Source organism: Periophthalmus magnuspinnatus, chromosome 9, assembly GCF_009829125.3.
Source record: "Periophthalmus magnuspinnatus isolate fPerMag1 chromosome 9, fPerMag1.2.pri, whole genome shotgun sequence".
NCBI lineage: Eukaryota > Metazoa > Chordata > Actinopteri > Gobiiformes > Gobiidae > Periophthalmus > Periophthalmus magnuspinnatus.
Window position 1 is genome coordinate 13,712,805 of NC_047134.1, and position 21,323 is coordinate 13,734,127.

The window sequence follows — 21,323 nt, forward strand, 5'->3', positions numbered from 1 at the left end:
GATGATGATCTTGTGTCAGTGATTTGTGAACAGAAAATTAATTGCGCAGTTCAGCCATAAGGTGGCACAAAATAGACGCTCCTCACAGAGTAGCATTAAACAACCCAACACAAACCACAATCTAGGTAACTTTTTATACGGAATAAAAGTTTTATTTAATTTTTTATTTTTTCATAACAGTAGCCTATTTTATAAGTAGTGTGTGTGTGTGTGTGGGGGGGGGGGTGTACAATACAATAAATACAATAAATGTGAATTGTTTAGAATTGTTTAGAATTGCTGAGTTTAAATTGCCTCCACAGTCACGATGCGGGGTGTATCACACACGCAGCCTCACGCAGAGGAGGTGTCTGTCTTTAAGGGGCGTGTGTTGCCTGGAGGTGGAGTCAGAGCTTGAGCGCACGAGCCGGACTCAGTGGATGGGAGCAGTGCCGCCGAAGATAAGGAACGACATCCATGGCAACCACCATGGCAGGTGCGAGCAGAAATAATAACGAAAATAATAGTACATCTAGATTCCCGTAACTGTTTAATGCCTTTATTTTCACCGTGTGTAATAGTCATGTTTGTGCGTGTTTCAGAAGCGGAGACTCGTCAGCGGCTGGTGCGCACCGTCAAGAAGGAGGTGGGTGTTTTCACTTCAGCAGTTATCGAGATGGAAAAACAAACACTTTGTGTTATTAAGCACTAGTGCTCAGCCCACATGTTGGCTAACCACAATCCACTGAAACTTATCACCGTTTTAATGTGCTATTTAGACCTATGTTTGTGTCAGTGTCTTTAATGTTATTCAGTTCAAACTATTGGCCAGGCTATATCCATGGTTTAGTGTATTGTGCACACTGTAATGCTGCTTAGCCTAAACTAGTCACCCAAGCTCATTCTTTCATGTATTGTGCCATACGCAAAACCAGTGTGATCCTTTTATTTTTGCGACATGTTTTTTTCCCCATCTGTTAGTGTTTTTCCCTTCACATTTAAACAGACCTGTTGGAGTGTCACAGAGGTGTATTTGTATTATAATGGATCATGAAGATTAACCTGAACAATATGTATTAGGAACTGACTTAAAAATAACTGATAGCTATAACAATGTTATCAAAGTCTATATTCATCTTATAGTATTACTGTCTGGTCAGTTGTTCCTACACAAATGGCCTTACTTCTTCCCATGCAGTTGTACACACAGATAAGATCACTTCATCTTGTAAAAAGAGAAAAACATAGAGTCTGGACTGTGATTTGTTTTCTCTTGAGACCTCTTATCAGTGGAGACCAGACCTTCCCAATACTAGCTCCACCTCCTCTGACAGGGCCTGGGAACTCCCTATTACCCTTGCTCCTTTTTGCCAACGGGTGGTGAAATGTACCCGGGGATTTCATTTTATATTCATTGTTGGTCTGCAGAACAATGTGACAAATTATGCCATTAAGATATGTTTGGACATCATCACATGTTTTACATGTTCAGTTAATCAGCACATTAGTGGATGTCTCTATGTTTTGTAATGAGTATCCCTTATGAAGAGACATCCAAGCTTGTCATTTTCCTCTAATTCGTGTTATGATGAGTGTGTGGGATTGACCATATGGTGCATCTAGCCTGTGTTTTCTCAAACTTGGCTCACCCAGCTGGTTTGGTGCCATAGTCTTCTCACCTGAACACAGTCCATTATCCAGAAAGCACAGGACGTCTGGAACCACAATTACCCTCTGGCACAAAATAGCTTTGAATTAGGTCTCATCCCTGGCCATGGTCTGTCCATGTCTACCTTATTCAATTATAAGTGTGCCTTTTTCATGAATGATGGATGCAAATGCATGGACACCTGTGTTTGTTCACTGAAACAGAGAAAAGAAAAAAGGACAATTCCAACAGAGGCACCAGATATCTCTGCTGCTCATTTAGTGGTTCATAAAAAAAAAAAGGCTGTGTCTTCGGGATTAGGTTTCATGCTATGCAATGTATTCACTGTTTTTTTTTTGTGGTTAGATATTAGCTATTGACTACTATAGAGTGCGCTTTTGTTCTTGTTAAGGCTCAGGATGAGATAAATGTTTACATGATGTTAATGGAAATTAAATCTTTGTAATTACCAGTTAGAAATTGCTTTGAATTAAACTCAAAACATATAAACAGGCTAAACCAGTTTTTCACATAGTATAAAATCATCATAAACTAAGAGAGTTATTTTTCCTGTTGTGGGCTCTACATATATATATATATATATATATATATATATATATATATATATATATATATATATATATATATATATATATATATATATATAAATAAAAGCCTTTGTAATATTAACTTTAGCCAAGCTTGGATAAATAGAGAGGATTCAGAATGGACATTTGGTGTAAAAATGAATCAGAGTACAAATAAAGCCATGAGCCATATAAGCTCACAGCACATTTGCTTCAAGTAGGGAATAAAATTGTGCTGTTATTATTAGTATTATACAGTTTCTTTGTCTGGCATTTCATTTCTTAGCGCTGTGCAGATAATGAGAATTGGTCAGAGGGGATTTGTGGCTGGGTGTTGGGTTGTACAATACTGACAAAAATTAATATCTCAATTATGATAATCAGAGGATTCAACAAAATGTGCTAAAGTGTGTCTTTAAATGTATTTGTTGCGTTGTAAAAATAAATGTATACATATCACATATACCTTTATTTGGAAGTTTACACCTTGTATTTTTTCAATTTTTAATTTTTATCAGCTTTTTTTGCATTTTTGTTTTCACTCAGTTTCAGACTCAATTTACATTTGCATCTTCAAAACAACATACACAACATTATCGATATTTCGGTCATCTGCACACCTCTAGCTGGATGGCTCTTTTTCTGATGTTGTTGAAGTTAATTGGACGACTCATGAGATCCTTTATTACCATGGATAGTTCCTTTAGGCTGCAGTGGTTTGAAAGAGAACATTTATCAAGCTTTGTGCTCTGGGGCATTCGTGGCAATCTATGTGTATGTAAGCTCAGGCATAAAACACAATATTGTTCATGATGCCTTTATTACTGTATTGGATTCAGCTCATAATGTATTGTTAAAAGTGACCGTACTCTCCTTATTTTGTTCACGAGTAAATATTGTTGATGTGCCTTCTTAGGTGGAAGTGATACACCGTGTGACACATGCGGTCTCCATAGAAACGCACAGGTTGTCTGAGCCGAGACACTTGGCTATAAAAATTCCTCAAAGGACAGATCTGTAGTCCTGATCATTTGGAAGAGAGAAGCCAGCTATTAGCGCTTATCATATAGGATTTTTGGATACTCACACAGAAGATACTCAAATGGGTCTGATGAAATGTATTTGCCGTATTGACCAGGTACATCAGTGCTGTGATGGTGAAGCACTGCTGTCTACTGATAATATTGATTCAATTATATTTAAAAACATTGCAATAATGGTGTGTTCAAAGGCGCATAAATAAAACCAACATCTATCTGAGGTTAAATTGAGACTTAATGAAAAGTGTAAAGTATAAAGATGGACTAAACCTAGATTTAACAAAGTCAGGACCAAAAGAAAACTGAAATTATTTTGTAGTAATGAATTGCTAAATTTACAAATAGTTAAATGACGCTTTAGTTTTGAGAGCTCCAATTTTCTATTTTGTCATTTTTTTCTTTTTGAAGTTCCAAACATTAAACATAACATTGACAAACACTACAATAACTACTTCTTAATGCTAGAGCAAGATGAAAACTTGATTCACAATAAACAAATAGTTTATTAAGAATGATTGAGGATTAGTAAGCACTTAGTTAATAAGCTAACCCTAATATAATTCATTCTATATGAATGAATTAAGTCTTACCTCGCAGTTTTTTTTAAGACTGCAAATTGAGTAGTTATCCTTAGCATTATAGCAAGACATTTACATTTTGTAATGTGATATTTGCTTTACAATACAATATTTGCTCAATATACCACATCCCTATTAATCTGTGAATGAATACCTCCTAAATATTTTAAATTGTGTTCATTCATTGTGTTTTTCTCCCAGCTGTGAGAGATGAGTCAGCTTAGGTTTTACCCCGCCTCAACAGCCAAACTGCAGTCAGTACTCACACTATTCTCAGCACCGTCACATAAACAAGTAGCTTTGTGCTCTCATGATAAATCAGAAATTCCTGTCTGGGCCCTCAACTCTGCATAATGAGTAGAATATCCCTCAGAAGCAGCTTAACAAAAACACTTAAAAATATGAACAGATTTGGGGATTGCTTTTGCATAAATTCTCTGTGTGTTTAGTGCATGTTTGACTCTGGCAGCCACTAAGTCAATACGATGACAGATGACAAATGAACTAAATGAGCCACATCCAAATTAGACTCGCTGTGAACTGAACTAGAGGCACAAACAAGCTGTCAACACAAAAGGTTTTCCCCTTTTGTATTGCCAGTCATAATTGTCTTTTCCCATCAAGAGAAAAATGTCCATGTTTGTTTGCAATAACAGGTCTTTCTCACTGCAATATCCCCCATGTAAGCCGCAGGGGTCAAGTGCTCCTGCGTGTGCTGTTGTACTGTTTTTGTGGCTCTATCTGCTTGCCCAGTAGTCCCCTAACAGTCAATAAGGATGACTCACCTCGTCATGTCTCTCTTAGTGACAAGGGTTTTTACACACAACTATTCAATGGTGTACACTGCTTAGTAAAATGTTGTGGAGTGGTTTTCTATGTGACGTTTTTGTTTTATTTATTTGGTTTAGTTGAAAAGGAACAAATATAAAAATACTTTGACTAACTGTAGTACAGCAGTCCTATGCAGACATAGTGGATCATAAAATGGAACGAAAATGATACAAAAACAGGTACAATAGTTGGTGTTGTCATTTATTCTGGTCTTATTCTGGGTCAAATACACTGACATGGGGATCTTGTTCAAATGGTCTATTTCAGAGGAACTTTCCACACCACTAGCTTTCAGATGACCTGGATACATGAACCTGAATGGGGTATTTTTTAGTTACCGTCATTAGTTAAAGCATAAAGACAGCAATTCTGTACTAATATGAAATTGAAAAAAGTCCATTAATCCACTAATCCCCAACAAACACCCAAAAGGTGAGGTTGAGTACAATCTAAACGGCTGTGAATGCAACAAGATGGATGTTTTCGTTCGGCCAGGGTAATGGGACATTGTGGACCGACTAATTTGGACAGCAGGATATTACAGCTATCTGTGTCCAGAGGTTAATAGTCCCCAAACACGGCTGCAAGAGCAGAGTCTCCATAGATCAGCCATCCTCACTCTTTTTCTTTGCTATAAGAACTCAGTCAGATATTTTTAGTTGAATGAACACAATTACACACATCCACACATATCTATAACGTTTAACACTTACAAATGAATCATAAATAAATACATAATAAGATAAACATTTGAATCATGCTGTTTTAAAACTGAGATACAGTTACATGTATGCAGCAGAAGATAAGATTTGATGCCTTCTCCTGATACAGACGGTGTTGAAAGATGAGATCCATGTGATGTTCTGCACTTCCCCGCTGAGTTGCTAAGAGCTGGTGACTCATCCTCCAACTTCACTTGTCACACACTTGTCCCTCTTGTGCTGCCATCACTTTTGAACCTCAGCCTCTCTCAATATGCCTCATAATTTAACACACACACTTTCTGCTAATTATCTTTTATTGTTTCTATTGCTCTGACCTGTGTGTGTAGTGTTTGCATATTAAAGAGTGACTCACCAGCATCTCTCTCATTGACAGGTGAAGCAGATTATGGAAGAAGCTGTCACCAGGAAATTTGTTCATGAAGACAGTAGCCATATTGTGTCCTTCTGTGGTGAGTTGGCAAACACACTCTTTATCAAGGCTCTTCGTATGTGCCAAGTCAAGTCATCATTCTTAAAATCATATTAAAATGGTCGGTACTGCATGTGCATATCCGTGTGGACAGCGCAACATTTGATTATAAATATATTATGTTGGAATTAAAATGATGGCATGAACATCAGAATGTAGTTAACCCTTGCACTAAAACAGAAAACATAATAACACAGAGAAAACACCATAAAACCCTCCAAACAACATACATTTAAAGATGGAAATTGAGCCAAATGTTATTTAGTGCTAAAAGTTACATCTCCCAAATGCAAAATAAGCACACACACCTTTTTGTCTTGTCCTTGTGTTTAATCAAGTTTCATTTAAGATGCATTTAAATAGAAAGCGCAATGGTCACAGGTAGTGGCAGTCACAAAGTTATAAAATGTGTACAAAAATTCATGTCATTTATAGGGCAAAGTTGAACCATTTCCGAATGTTTTGATTTAGACCTGATCTAGTATAAGACCACATGATAATATTAAGTAGTATTATTTTGTCTTGAAGGTTTCATCTATTGTGACAACATTTAAACATGTGTACATATTGAGCCACATGTTTATAAACCTGAAATAATGAATTAACAAGTTCACACTGATTGTCAGACAGAGGTTATTCTGGCGCTGGTCTGATGAACAGTGGCAGACAGCAAAGTGTGACCAAAACTTATTAAATATGAGTGAATCATCCTTCCCACTCACTAATTAGTTTAACACAAATGTCTTCTAGTTTATTTTCCTCTACACTGCCTGAATCTTTTTTTTTTTTTTTTTTCATTTTGAGAGCAGTGAGGCCGCTGCTGACACACTAGCTGTAATCCTTTTTAGGTTTGTAATGATCTTGCTGTGTGGGGAACGTATTAGGGCCTTTGAAATGGGTTTGTCTGTCATGCAGCCCAATGGGTACACTCCAGGCTCTCTACACTGACTCTACCACTGACCCTGTCTATTACTCTAACTGCACATCCTCTGCGAGCAGTGATGTGCCGCGAGATGAAAGCAGAGGATGGGTGCACACTGGGAAGCAATTAGCCTGCTCTGCCTTTACTAAGGATGTGTCTGGTTGATATCTACTCACTGTGGCTGGATTATGCTAGTGTTTTGGACTGAAATCAATTTGCAAAACCGGATTATGTTTTACTTAGTTTGTCGTATCACAAATAATTTAGCGTTTATCCTTGAACTAGATATAAATCTGTTGATCTGGGTAATTGGAAGACTGGGGTCAACCACTAGGGGTCATTAAGGAACAAATAATTATTTTGTGTGGGCTTGTCTATTCTATAAGGGTTTGAAACTACCTGAAATGGGTACTGTGTAAGTTTATTTGGAGGAGGGTCCATCACCTGTTTGTCGCATAGAGATGTCATTGCTTTGTCTGGAACATTCTATCTTCCATTTATTCAGTTTAGACAGTTTCAGTGTTTTATTGCTCAAAAGACTTGCATTTGGTGTCACCTGCCTGTCTCAATGGAGATAGCTTTGTTTTATGCCAGGCAAAACAACAACAACAACAACAACATGTCCATGAAGAAATTAACGTTTCCACCACGTACACAGTGCTCCTTTAACGTCATCAAAGTCAAATTAAGGAAATGCATCACGCGTTTATACTGTGGTCTTGGTATTATTGATGTATCGGCTGTTTCCACCCTCGAAATGTTAAGAGCTGGACAAGTGAAGCATTGAATGACGTCTCTTAATGCGCTCATTTGCCACAGATACAATATGGTTAGCAGCATTTGCGTATGTCTTGGCTGTATTCACTTTACTCTATTTTAAGTACACCTTACTACTGATGTTACTACATTCTTTTAGTACATTTGAATGCATAATTAAATATGTAATTTGTCTGTCGGTAAATGTAATGTTTTAGTGTTTAGTTGCTTTACACTTGACATTTAGATTCAGATTTGACTGTATGTTGCATCAAAGAATTAACTGTATTGAAGACCTTTTGTGATGTGCTTACTTTTAATGTTTAGGCTTTTGATTTGAAAATTTAGAGGTTAGAGCAAATATGTGAAACACGAGAGACTAACCCAGGGATGCACAGACCAGACATTGAAGTATCACATTTGAGATCAATAAGCAGATTGTGATGTGATAGGCGGCCCCACTCTTTTCAGCATTACTAAATGGGACCAAATTAAACAAAACACCATATACAATCAGTCACAAGAAACATTTCATTTTTAGTACATTGTTTTTAGACATTGAAAATAGATTGGGATTTTATTTCTGAAAAAACACATCATCATTAGGTGAAAGTTTTGATAAAATGTATCGATTAGGGCTGCACAACACAATTGAGACAAAATTGTGATTTAAGTTGTTTCAATAATCAAATATGCAATTATTTAGGTAAGAGAACACAGTATTGTTAATAGCTTTAATAGCTAATTCTGAAATGGGATTCTTGTATTTTTCCAAAAATCCTTATCTTTTTGTATATTAAATGTTAAAATCTGCCCTGTAAATAACATGCATTGACAACATAAATTCCAGATCTAAGATTGCAGTACTTGCAAGAAAAACAAATTCAACTGTTAATGAATTGTTCTGCCCTATATCAGTCAAAAATAGAGAGTAGCATCTCAAACGGGTAAGCGGGGATAACCAACTTTAACATGGCAGCAGCAGACACTGATTGTCAGATAAGCACAAAGAGAGAGACAGATCAGGACGGTGGTGATTGGCCACAGCCCCTCCTTCACTGCTCGTCTCTCAATGGCTCCATCAACACTGTTTCCCGTGGTAACCGCAGCCTCCCCTCTGACCCCATGTGAACAGAGCCACAGGATTAGCCCAGAGAGCCAATGCAAATGTCAACACAGAGCTAGCTAGTGCCACGTATCAAGAAGAAGAGGCCTTACTGTTTTTCTGTTTTGTCAAGTGATTACGGAGATTTACTGTAAAATACATTAGTTTTCTTGTATCCGTTGAAAATCCTCGATGCCTTATATCAGTTGAAAATACGTGTTAAGTGTTTATGAATTACTGAGCTCTATCCATGGGTTTCAGAATAAAGAAAAATTAGGACTGTTGGCATAGCGATTACCCATTTAGGACAAAATATTGCACCTTTTGAATAGGAAAACATTCACAAAATATATATTCCTATTCAAAAGGTGTAATTTTTTTATATGAATATATATATGGATATATTTTACTGTACTCCAGCCATCAAGCATTCAGATTTAGGATAGACTGGTTTTCCTAAATTAAATAACTGAGCCCACTGATGTAAGCAGTGATCTGATATGCTAAATGTCTGCTGTTGTTATTGTAATTGAATTATTATTGTGTGGATAATGGCTACACGGATAGAAAACAATCTCATAACATTGGTATAATGTACTATAATTATCTGTGTGTATGAGTGTTGTTCATATTGAATGAAAAAACAGTCCAGAATTAGTTCGCATTGTTGGCCATATTAGACTTGGTTATCATTGCCTTGATTTTTGTCTCAACAGCTGCAGTGGAGGCCTGTGTTTTACATGGACTAAAGAGGCGGGCGGCGGGATTTCTGCGCAGCAACAAGATTGCAGCTCTCTTCATGAAGGTGGGAAAGAGCTTTCCACCTGCAGAAGAACTTTGCCGCAAAGCCCAGGAACTCGAGCAGATCCTGGAGACGAAGTAAGACACGCTCCTCTCTCAGGACACATCAAAGCCCTTTTGATCACAGCAAGTGTTAGCAAGCCTTTCATATTCATTCATATTTATGAGGACTTTCCCAAAATACATTTAACTAAAAATAAAGGTAATTTTCAAACAGTTTCTGAATCTGTCAGAATCACACACAGAGAGCAGAAAGAGAGAGAGCAATCAGCATTCAGTTGGATCTTTTATTAGCCAAAAGTAAGACAATTGGTGCAGCATTTGCAGCAGAAATAGTAACCATGAACTAGGCCAAAACATGCAAATTGCCAAACAGCAGCAAATTCTACCACAGATTTATTGGTCCTCTTGAATGTTATGAAATATGAAAGCAGTCAATTACAAAGACACATGTGATTTGCAGACGGAGTCAAAGTCTACAAAGCCAGGACAGTTTAAGGAAGATCCCACGTCTACCTAATCTAATGCCGCAAACTGTCAAAAACCTATGGATCCGCACCGCCTTGTTTGAAAAGGTCCTGGATAAAATTGTCCTGTACTTGGTTGAGAACTGCAGGTGTGTTAAAATGGCTTTATTGTTTCCCTGATGAAATGTTTTCTAACTATGTTGTTTATCAGTAAATATTATGAGAAAGAGGCCTTGCTGATGGATCCTGTTGATGGGCCTATTCTTGCATCTCTGCTAGGTAATTCTTCTCTATTACATTATTTAACATAATGCAGCCTCATGTGGCACAGAGGGAAGGACTCTGTGGGAAATTGAACTAACGTTGAACTTGTTTTGTGCAAGAGACAGTAAGCTTACATTAAATACTATCTATTTTTTGGTTTAGTTGGACCTTGTGCTTTGGAGTACACCAAAATGAAGACAGCTGACCACTTCTGGACTGACCCCTCCGCTGATGAGTTGGTCCAAAGACATCGTATCCACAGTGGCCACTGCAGACAGGACTCTCCGACCAAGAGACCTGCACTTTGTGTTAGTATTACATGGAGCAAAGCATTATTTCATGCTCAGTGCTATTTAGGTGTCACTTTTTGAGCTACAGTCTGATCCTGGTTTACTAGTTTACTCTGTCAAATGGAGTACAAGAACACTATCTATCTTTGACCTGCTTGCTGTCAATCAAGTATTATTTGTATTTGCTATATTTGTATTTTAAGAGGGTTGCATAGTTGGCTTTCAGCATTTAAAAATCAAATGATAGATGTTTTCTGAGGAAATATTTTAAGGTGGTCTAGTAAAACAATACAAAATAATGACAAAAATCTGCCTATTGTATTTGCTTGTCCCATAGCTACAGCTCAGTTAATTTCATTATTATCATGAGATCATATAATTTGAGTACATGTTGTACTAAACCAATTACATATACCAAGCATCATTAGTGAAAGGATTAGATCTATAAAAAGTGTATATTCTGGACTTCATTTCTGAGGAAGAGACATAAGTGTACAATTGCTTTTCAAATCCAGTGTGTTGTGATTGATTGTGCTGATGAAGACCCCAGTCAAGCAACAATGTGGAACCAGTGATTTGATTTGCTTGTCTAGATCCAGAAGCGCCACTCAAGCAGCAGCATGGATGAACGCCCCACCCCCTCGCCTTCAGCTCGTGAATATGTTGAGTCACTGCATCAAAACAGCAGGGCCACCCTCCTTTTTGGCAAAAACAATGTGCTCGTGCAACCGGTAAATGTCTTGTTCATCCTACCAGTAGACTGATTGAATTTATAATGTCAACTTTATTTTTTTTTCCTCCATTGTAATTGAGCATTCAGAATCATGAATAAAAGTAATTCTGATTCTGATTAAATTTTGGAAAAAAATCTTAAAATTTTCACTTTTTATTTAAATTAGCCTATCAAAAAGAATACAACAATAATAATAACAACAACAATAATAATACAAAAAATATGATATATACATTAATAATTACTATTGCTTTGGATTTATATTAGCTTACAAATAAACATAAATTATACTACTTAGTTACAACTTAAGATAACTATGACTATTTTGATAACATGAGCTTTAACAAATGCTGTATTTTAACCTCAGTATCTTTTCTCTTCAATGTGTTTCAGAGGGATGACATGGAGGCTATCCCCGGGTACCTCTCCTTACACCAGACTGCAGACCTGATGACTCTGAAGTGGACTCCTAATCAGCTGATGAACGGTTCTGTTGGAGACCTGGACTATGAGCGCAGGTTCTGACTGTTTCCTAGGCCCATATTTAATATCTGATGTAGCGTCTTCTCTGCTCTGTTGGTGTTACTCTGGGCTGTTGCTAAATAATGCAGTGTGTTGTGCGCTCCCTCTTCTGCGGATTTCACAAGGGTTATTTTCAGTCCACCAGCAGATGGCTTATTGACTCAGACATCTTTCAAACCAGTAAACCGTGTTATGTTCCTGCATGTGCATGGTTTCTCTCACCAAAAAATGGATTATTTCATTAAGACTGTCAGTGTGCTGTTTATTAATACTGCTACACATGTTCAACCAACAAATAAGAAAATGAACCTCAGCTTTTTCTCTTCCATCTTCTAGTAACAGGCAGTAGGAAAGAATAAGATTAGACAAATTCTGCTTCAAGCATTCTGCTTATGTTATGATTGCAGCATAGGTATATAATTATTGTTCTAATAACAATAGACTATTCGAAACCAGGTATTGTACTCATTTGAATGTATCCATCAGTGATTTGCAAATTTTATTTTTCTTTTATACATTCTGATCCCATCTTGATAATTTATTCAGACTCAGAGCCGACACAAAGAATACACTTGCTTCTGGATGCCCAATAGTGTTCCCTATATTCTTATCTTATTTTTCTTTTCTTTTATCCCCCCTTTCCCTAGTTTCTACAATGAATGATCTACCTTCCACTGTGCATTAAATTAATGTGACATGGGTTGTATACTGGATGCCATTTCTAAAACATTTATACAGGTTTTAGACTGACTCAAAGAGCACACCTTCTGATGGACTTCTCTCTTTTCTTTTTTTCTATATTTTTATACATTTTATCTTTGTTTTCAGTGTTTACTGGGACTATGCCATGACAATCCCTCTAGAGGAGATTGTATATTTGCACTGTCACCAACAAAGTAAGTTTGTTTCAAATAAGTAAAACAAAATCTCTGTATACTCAAAATTATAATGATCTTCATGCAGTCGACAGTGGAGGAACTGTGGTGTTGGTCAGTCAGGACGGGATCCAAAGACCCCCTCTGCGCTTTCCCCGAGGAGGACATCTGCTCCAGTTCCTGTCCTGTCTGGAAAATGGCCTGCTTCCACACGGCCAGCTGGACCCTCCACTCTGGTCTCAAAGGGGAAAGGTCAGCACAGAATGGTCATTATTGGTCTCACCTTTAACATCAAAGACAAAATTAGGAAAATATGTATTGCTCAGAAAAAGCCTACTGACTTAACTTATTTATGGCTGAAAGATCAATAAATCAATAAAAGAGGTACTTTTACTTTTGAAAAGCACATTGTGGGTGGTTGGAGTGATGCTGATGAATGCTTGAGCTCTCTGCAGTATCTGTCTCCAAAAATCAATGGGCAGTATTTTAAAACTAGCTCTGTTTCTGCAAATAACCAGGAAATCCACCCACACTCGTTTGAACTATTATTAACCACAGAATGCATCACTGGGTCCGTTTTATAAATGTAGTTCTTCTCTTTATGTAGGGAAAAGTGTTCCCCAAGTTGAAGAAGAGGATTCCTCAAGGCTCCACAGACTCAGTGTCAGACAAAGAGGAGGATGAAGCCACTGATTACGTCTTCCGCATCCTGTTCCCCAACAGTCAGTCTGAGTTTGGTGAGTATTGTCTCTTCTCCTCCTTATACACAACTAAATTGTGTATATGGTGTTTTAATGGCATGCTCTATGTTTCCTAGTTTATATATATATATATATATATATATATATATATATATATATATATATATATATATATATATATATATATATATATATATATATATATATCTCCTCCAGCTGCCTTATCTCTGTAAAGGAGTTTCTGCAAAGCACCCAACTGCCTCCCATTATTCAAAACACACAATGCTGCCTTTAAAGGGAACTATTATAATGAATAAATGATTTCAGTGCTAAAGCATTAAAACAGTTTTTAAGCCAATATGTAATTTAATTAAACAGTATTCAAACGAATGTATGAATTCAGTGTTTTGATATATACATGTAATGCACCCAAGAAGCTTTATTCAAACTAATATATGCATTCAGTGTTTTGATATATATGTGCGATGCAGAAGAAGCTTTATTACTTGATATATCCTTCAATCTTCAACTGGAAACTCTAAACAAACGTATTACATGTTAATGTCACTTCCAGCATTCACTTTAATGTTACCACTTTTTGAAATGTGTCCGTATACATATTTATTCTGACTTTTGTTTCAGTAAACTGCTTTGTTAACAAGCATGTGCAAAACAGTATTCATAGTTCTGTGCCAGATCAAGGACCATAACTTTATTTAAATGCATTTAACTTCTGTAATAATCTTTATTTACATTGTACTGCTCAGCTCTCCATAATATTTAGTGTCTGTTTAAACCAGTGGTGTGTCTGTAATATTTTGCAGCTCCACCCCCAGAACTAATAGACCGTGAGGCGACGATGTGGCATCCTTCCCTGAGGAAGTCCTCCTGCTCCTCCTGCTCTCAGGGCAGTTTCTCTGAGGGGACCACCCCCAAAGGATGCAATCATGAAAGGTGAGCCCCCTCAATAGTTTGTGTTCACGCTCTAGATTTTGAAGATGTCATAATTTCAGATGGAGGGCAGGAGCCTATTTAAGGCTATGGGAGATTCAGAAGTATCCAAACTTATGATCCATAAATGTTGAATCTTGTTATTTGTTAGAAATATGGTCCTGAACCTCTTCATGATAACCTTATGGTTTACAGTATTTTTGGCTGACAGAGAACAGCTGACAGAGCTGACATTGAATTTTGTGCCAGTTTTTGTTTCATGTGGATAGGCCTAATAATTACAGAGCTAATAAGCATAAACCAGGTAAAAAAAATTGTGCAATCTGACGAGTTCTGCGCTGTCCTCCAGCTCAATTTTAAACAATAGAGATTTTAAAATGTCACGTGAACACAACCTATTATGTGACCAAAGCAAACACATGTAAATGACAGTGCAAGCACAACTGTGAGAAATCATCAATTACCTGGAAAAATCGTGACATTTAGATCAGCGTCGCCAACACCAGAGCTTCGAAATTAGATGATGATTACTATAGATATCAACTCAAAAAAGGACGGAAGTAAGCTTTGGCAATGAGCAGTGCAACAAGATAACATTGTATGAATAAACAGAAGCTATACAATGATTCTTGATTGAAATAGTAATTATTGCTGTTAAAGAACTGGACCTTTGTATTGTCATAAATAATAACTCAGGTGGTTAAATAGAAATGTAAAGAGTAATGCATCAATATTTCCAACTATTGTCAAACTTTTTAATATGAATGTTGTTTATTATAAGACTATGTTTGTTTTAAATCTCAGGGCTCCTCTGAAGCTGCTATGTGACAACATGAAATATCAAATCATTTCCCGGGCATTTTATGGCTGTATGTATTCTGTTTCTATATCCCTTCACTCTAAACCACACACCCTGTTAAATCTCCCTTGCGTTCTTATGGTTTTGTGTGATTTATGATGTTGTTGTTTCCTTCAGGGCTTGCTTATTGCCGGCATCTGTCTACTGTGCGCACACACCTCTCGGCTCTGGTCAATCACACTATTGTGGACCCCTATGTGCCACGTGATGCCTACAAAGGTTTAACAGCAGAAGTATGGGAGACATTTCTACAAAACTCTACTGTAAGCACACAGTCTACCTCCACATTGTTATATAGCCACGCAGGTCTGTGGCCGATCCCTCCCTGCTCCCTCATCCATTTTAATCGTCTGCTTTCCCCATTAGTTTCACTGCTTTGTGCATAAAGCATGACTAATGGTTCTGTCAATCCCCATATCTGCACTTTATTTGAATGTTAATTACGGCGTATAAAGCCGCCATGAGCCTTCTACTAATTAAAAAAGTTATGTGATAATGAAATGGTGAGGTTGTTTATTATAGCTGTCGATTTTCTATATGAACACAATTCTCTTTGACTACTTATCTTGTGTGGTTCAAGGCTGTGCAGTTGAACCAATTACAGTGTACATGGATTCGTTTTTTTGAGTCACCTTGTAATACTTTTATCTGAACTATTATAAAGGAAAATCAGTCTTTGAAATGCAAAATGAAATGGCATAAAAGAACTAATTATAATTTCTAAATATGTTTTTGTAGTCCTATGAGGAGAAGGAGCTGCAGCGTCTGGTGTATTTTGGCGGAGTGGAGCCCTCTCTGCGTAAAGAGGTGTGGCCTTTCCTTTTGGGTCATTATCAGTTTGGGATGACTGAAGATGAAAGAAAAGAGGTTTGTAGATTTATATTCATTTTACATTTCAGCCCAGGTCTCTAGAAAGATGATTGGAACCAGTTTGTAATAATTAAAAAACACATGTTGCTTCTATTACAATAGAGCGTTATATAGCCTCCTGCCTTTTATCTTTTGTTTTACTACATAATTTTACATATTACTTCAATGTTAGCCTATGGTATTGACCTCACATGTTTTGATTCTACAGTTTTTTTTATCAGAAAAGTCCTACAGCAAAATCCACCAATGTTTAACCAGATCATTTATATCAATGAAAAGCAGCATCACTCTAAAATATTTATGCAACCAACCACACCAACACATCACAATATCAACAAGAGACCTTTTACCCGCCTCCATCCCAATTAAACTCTGCATGCCTGTGGTATGTTGCCATCTGGAATACATGCATATCCTTTGGGCTTAAATCCTTAGGTGGATGAGCGGGTGTGTCTGTGCTACCAGCAGACCATGTGTGAGTGGCAGAGTTGTGAGGAGATCATTCGTCAGAGGGAGAAGGAGCAGCACGCCGTAGCATTAGCCAAGTGTTCCTCCGGGGCTAGCATGGACAGCTCCAGCCAGAGGATTGTGCATCACGACTCGACTGTGAGCAATGAGGTAAGCAACAGCACATTCAAGATAAATAATGTGGCTCATATTTATTATGTCCCAGGGCTGTGGAGTTTGGATTATATTAGTTTGCTTTGTTTTGAGTATTTTGCTTGTTTGCAGTCCTCCCAGAGCTCTGACAGGCAGAGTCTAGCTCGTCTACAGAGTGACTCCAGCAACAGCACACAGGTATCAGGTCTCACACATGCAACATAAGCCCCTTTTACATGTACTAATATTATATAACTGTTTCAACATTTAACCTGATTACCTAGATCCAAACATTAGTAACTTTACAGTCGTAATTTTGAAGGAGTGCAATGGCAAAAACCCCTAGTATTTTCAAGAAGGAGGCATATTCCACCGTGTACCTTCTTTAATAAAAGTCTATGTAAATATAGTATGAAGGCAGATGAGTCATACATTGCTAAACCAGTACTGAATCAGATTTTATGGTATTATAGCTTGATAACCGAGTGTAGCCCATAGTTTAAACTACAATAAAGAAAAAAAAACCTGTTCACTGGCCTTTTCTCTGCATATTGCACTTATAATGCCTAAAATATATCATACACTTGTGTCTTGTGTGTATGTGTGGAAGGGGCTGGTGACTCATTTGTTATTTTTACCATTAACAATTGCATATATCTCCCAAAATGTTGAACCAATATTCCTCACCCCTCCACTCTTTCCTTGCCTAGTCTCTTACAACCTCCCATCCCTTCCCCTGGAGTAGCCTGCTTCCCTTTGGCTTGTTCTTTCAGGTCTTTGAGTCCGTGGAGGAGGTGGAGCAGATCGAGACCGAACCCAGAAGTGAAGAGCCCAAACCATCCCAGCAGAAGATGCCCAATGGAGCGCTGCAGAACGGGACAAGCTCTCCTGATTCGGGACACCCCTCTTCTCGTAATTTCTCTGTTACCTCCGGCTTGTCTGATGGTTCACTCAGCACTGAGGAGAGTGCCCATGCTCAAGCTCCACAAAGTCCATGCAGACCCCCACAAGATGTAGAAGATAGTCAGGCAAAAAGCAAAGAGGAGGGAGAGAAAACTCAGAAGACCAGTCAACTTATGAATGAGAACAGTAATGAAGGTGAAATGAGGACAGAAGAATCTGCTAATGCCATTATAAAGGCGTCAGAGCTGGTTATTGAATCTCCCAGAAAGGTAGAAAATGAGATGTTGAACTCTGAAGAAACGGTCATATCTCAAACTGTTTTATCAATAGAAGCGAATGATCCAGCAGTGAAAGAAGTAGAGCAGAACCTTGTCCTATCCACAGGTATGCCACGACCAGAAACTACCTACAACGAACTTCAAACCACCACAGAGTCTGACGAGTCACCATCCGCCATAGAGATGGAGGAGATCCCCAAAGCCAAAGTGTCCCTGGTGCCCTGGAGCGGCACAGGGCACGGTGCAGATGAGGGGGTCCCGCCGGCAGGGGAGGAAAAGCCCAGTCCAGAGGGAACAGAGTCCATATTGTCAGATGAGCCAGAAATGGAGAGCATCTGTCCACACTTTGACGATGAAGCAGAAGAGGTTAAGAAGGAAGAAAACTCAGATGAATCTACAGGAGGACCTTTCTCAGTATGGATACTTTTAAAACAGTTTAAAATCTTATAACATAATTTACACATTGATTTTATTTTTATCGTTTCTTTTGCATGTGTACTCCAGCAAGAGCTTTTGGATTTGTACACACTCAACCTTCACCGCATTGATAAAGATGTCCAACGCTGTGACAGGAATTATTGGTACTTTACGCCAGTCAATCTGGAGAAACTGCGAAATATAATGTGCAGGTGATTAAATCCTAAAATACTCTTGAATCTAAATACCAAAAAAATTACTTGAAACATGCAATCTGCGAGTGGAAGTTGCCTCTCAACAGATCTGACCTTATAATTTTAAAGTTTTTTTATCGAGACCATCAGAGAGCATAACACAACTCCAGCACACACAGTTGCATGCCGATAACCCATCATTAGTGTAAATTTTACTGTTCATTGTGCAACCTTACAGTGTAGCGTGGCCATAATACTGTTTATGACCACTAACAGTGTCCAAATTGGATGGATATGTGTGTGAGAACAATATAAAACTAAACTTGAGTCAACTAAAAGTGTGTGGTTGTGTCTGCAGTTATATTTGGAGGCATCTGGACATCGGTTATGTGCAGGGCATGTGTGATCTCTTAGCTCCTCTCCTCGTCATTCTAGACAATGGTGAGTCAGGGTTGAATCATTTACTTTAATCTCTGATATTTTTACAGTTATTCTTGGTAAAACAATGCCGTAGTTTGCCCACTCACTTGACATTGTTTCCTGTGTTTTTCTCCTTTTACAGAAGCCTTGGCATTTAGCTGCTTTACTGAGCTCATGAAAAGAATGAATCAAAACTTTCCACACGGAGGAGCTATGGACACGCACTTTGCCAATATGCGCTCTCTGATACAGGTTAGAAAATACATGACGCAATGTATAATTTATTAAAAAAACATTCAATTAATCATATTTTTTTATATCCTAGATCTTGGATTCTGAGCTGTTTGAACTTATGCACCAGAACGGAGACTATACCCACTTCTATTTCTGCTACCGCTGGTTCCTTCTCGACTTCAAAAGAGGTGAGACTTTGCATTTTTTTTAATGTATTACAGTTTTATAAAGAATTATGTTTTGCTTTTCAGAGCTGGTATACGATGATGTGTTCTCAGTTTGGGAAACCATCTGGGCTGCAAAGTGTGTCTCGTCCAGTCACTTTGTCCTCTTTATTGCTCTGGCCCTGGTGGAAATCTACAGAGACATTATCCTGGAGAATAATATGGATTTCACTGACATTATTAAATTCTTCAATGGTAAGAAAATGAATACAAGATGTCTATTCCTATGTATTGCAAAAGTCAGTTTATGAACAAAAGATGGTTTACAGGAATTGGTTTACCAAAAATAAAACAAAACTAAACACAAACAACCAACTAACCTTTGCTGTAATAGTTTGTGATATTTAAATTTTAACTGAAAATAATGCATAATTGTTTTCTGTTTCTCAAATAATGCTTTGAAGGCATTTTCCACTTCTCTAACTTTGTCCCTGTCCTTAGTCACACTGATTTTCCCTTGTCTAACTTTAGCAAACGTGTAATTATAGAAGATTAATTGTAATCTCTCTTTCAGAAATGGCTGAGCATCACAACATAAAGCAGATTGTGACCTTAGCTCGAGACCTGGTGTGCAAAGTGCAGATGCTGATTGAGAACAAGTAATTATGGTGTCGGTCCTCTTTGACTTCCAACCTGACTGTAGCAGCACATTAACACGTCATACATAGAAGAGGACAACAGTCCATACCACAAACCCACACACCACACAGAGCATTTACTTTCACAATTTTTGCTGCTATCTCTCTTCCTGGCTGTGTCCACTGTAGGCCTGGTCAATGGTGTGTTTGCTGCTTCATATACTGTACGTTCAGGGGAAAACAAAACCTCCCACAAGTGTCTAGGTCTGTCTGAGTGCACTTACTACTATTAGAGATTTTTAATTTCTCTAAACAAAATGCAGATCTGAATTCAACCAGAGATTATATTTATGACAAAATCATGAGATAATTGTTTATATTTACTATATATTAAAATATAACAACCATTTTTAAAAGTTATTCAACTCACTTACCCAAATACTGAATGTTAACTTTATATCCAAGTCATTTTATTATGTGATAGAATACAGAGCCAAAGTGAATTCAAGTCCCTTGTAAAACCGTACTCCATTACACAGTAGTAGATTACAGCATTTTGATCTTACTGTGATTTAACAACTGTTTTCTGTGTCTTTGCTTTGTCTGCCAAATAGTGTGTTTAAGTCGCCTATACTTTGTTAAGGAGAAAATTATATTATCTCTGTACTTTAACTATCCTGCTATTCAAGGGAATTGAATATGAATGAATGTTTAATCAACAAGCATACATTTAAATTTTTATTAACCATTGTAAATTGTGTACTTTATTTATTTCCTTTGTGTCAAGTACTGTCTATTATCTGTTTGTCAGTTGAATTCAGGCTTATATTGTGGAAATGTGTCCAAAATAGTTTAATTTAATGTTATTTAAATGTGTGAAAGAGGCGTGGGTATTATGTTAGAGATATATTTTCATTAATCTTGACAATACACTTTCAGCATGGATGTCTTTATTGTGACTGGTTTATTTTCAAGTAATTAAAAAACTATACAACTGTGTTGCTCAAGTTAAAAAACAACATAGGTTTTGATGTATCCTCTTGAAGTGTTTTATCAATGTTATTAGCTAAATATTGGTGTGTGTTCACTTAATAGCCTATATGCCAATATCGGGTAGTGTTTTAATTATTGCAACAATGTTTCTTTTCTTCAGCTAGCCTTCATACATTTTCAAATGCTGCTTTGTTTGTACTGTATTTATTTTGTGCCAGATATTTATTGTGAACCAAAACAATCAAATTCTATAGTATATTGAATGGTATATGTTTTTACAATAAAAATAAAATGGAATGAACGTTATTTTTCCAAAACAATGTGATATGTGTTAATTAAATTTTGCTATGAATCTTCATGGAAGTACTAGATCTACACGCAAAATTATTATAAACAGCCTTTTTTAAAGCCCTGTTTATGCTTCAGCAGAAATAACAACATATAGAAACAGTAGCATGTAAAATGTATACATTTTTATTTTATTTATTTATTTATTTTTTTTGTATCGG

General features: G+C 37.2%; 1 protein-coding gene across 3 annotated transcripts; it reads left to right on the top strand.

Annotated features, from left to right (window-relative positions):
- Window positions 1-421: 421 nt before the first annotated feature.
- sgsm1a (small G protein signaling modulator 1a) lies at window positions 422-21,127 on the top strand. 3 transcript variants are annotated; one of them, XM_055224136.1, is made up of 26 exons: window positions 422-475; window positions 582-625; window positions 5,762-5,837; window positions 9,357-9,519; window positions 9,905-10,057; window positions 10,120-10,187; window positions 10,335-10,480; window positions 11,056-11,193; window positions 11,589-11,713; window positions 12,546-12,613; window positions 12,681-12,844; window positions 13,200-13,329; window positions 14,118-14,247; window positions 15,049-15,113; window positions 15,221-15,366; window positions 15,842-15,970; window positions 16,409-16,591; window positions 16,706-16,771; window positions 17,284-17,860; window positions 17,936-18,168; window positions 18,259-18,383; window positions 18,724-18,806; window positions 18,928-19,037; window positions 19,111-19,207; window positions 19,271-19,438; window positions 19,758-20,742. In XM_055224136.1, the coding sequence occupies exons 1-26, from the start codon at window positions 457-459 to the stop codon at window positions 19,844-19,846; spliced, it is 3,495 nt and encodes a 1,164-aa protein (XP_055080111.1). In that variant the 5' UTR covers window positions 422-456; the 3' UTR covers window positions 19,847-20,742. The 3 variants fall into 3 exon arrangements, with proteins under 3 accessions (XP_055080111.1, XP_055080110.1, XP_033828029.1); XM_055224135.1 differs by having other exon boundaries at window positions 17,284-18,168; window positions 19,758-21,127; XM_033972138.2 differs by having other exon boundaries at window positions 17,347-18,168; window positions 19,758-21,127.
- Window positions 21,128-21,323: the final 196 nt, after the last annotated feature.

What these genes read in the sequence shown, in the direction of transcription:
- sgsm1a (XM_055224135.1), top strand. An exon ending in GACCTGGACTATGAGCGCAG is followed by an intron (nt 11,714 to 12,545) that starts GTTCTGACTGTT and finishes CTTTGTTTTCAG; the next exon opens with TGTTTACTGGGACTATGCCA. An exon ending in CATTTCTACAAAACTCTACT is followed by an intron (nt 15,367 to 15,841) that starts GTAAGCACACAG and finishes ATGTTTTTGTAG; the next exon opens with TCCTATGAGGAGAAGGAGCT.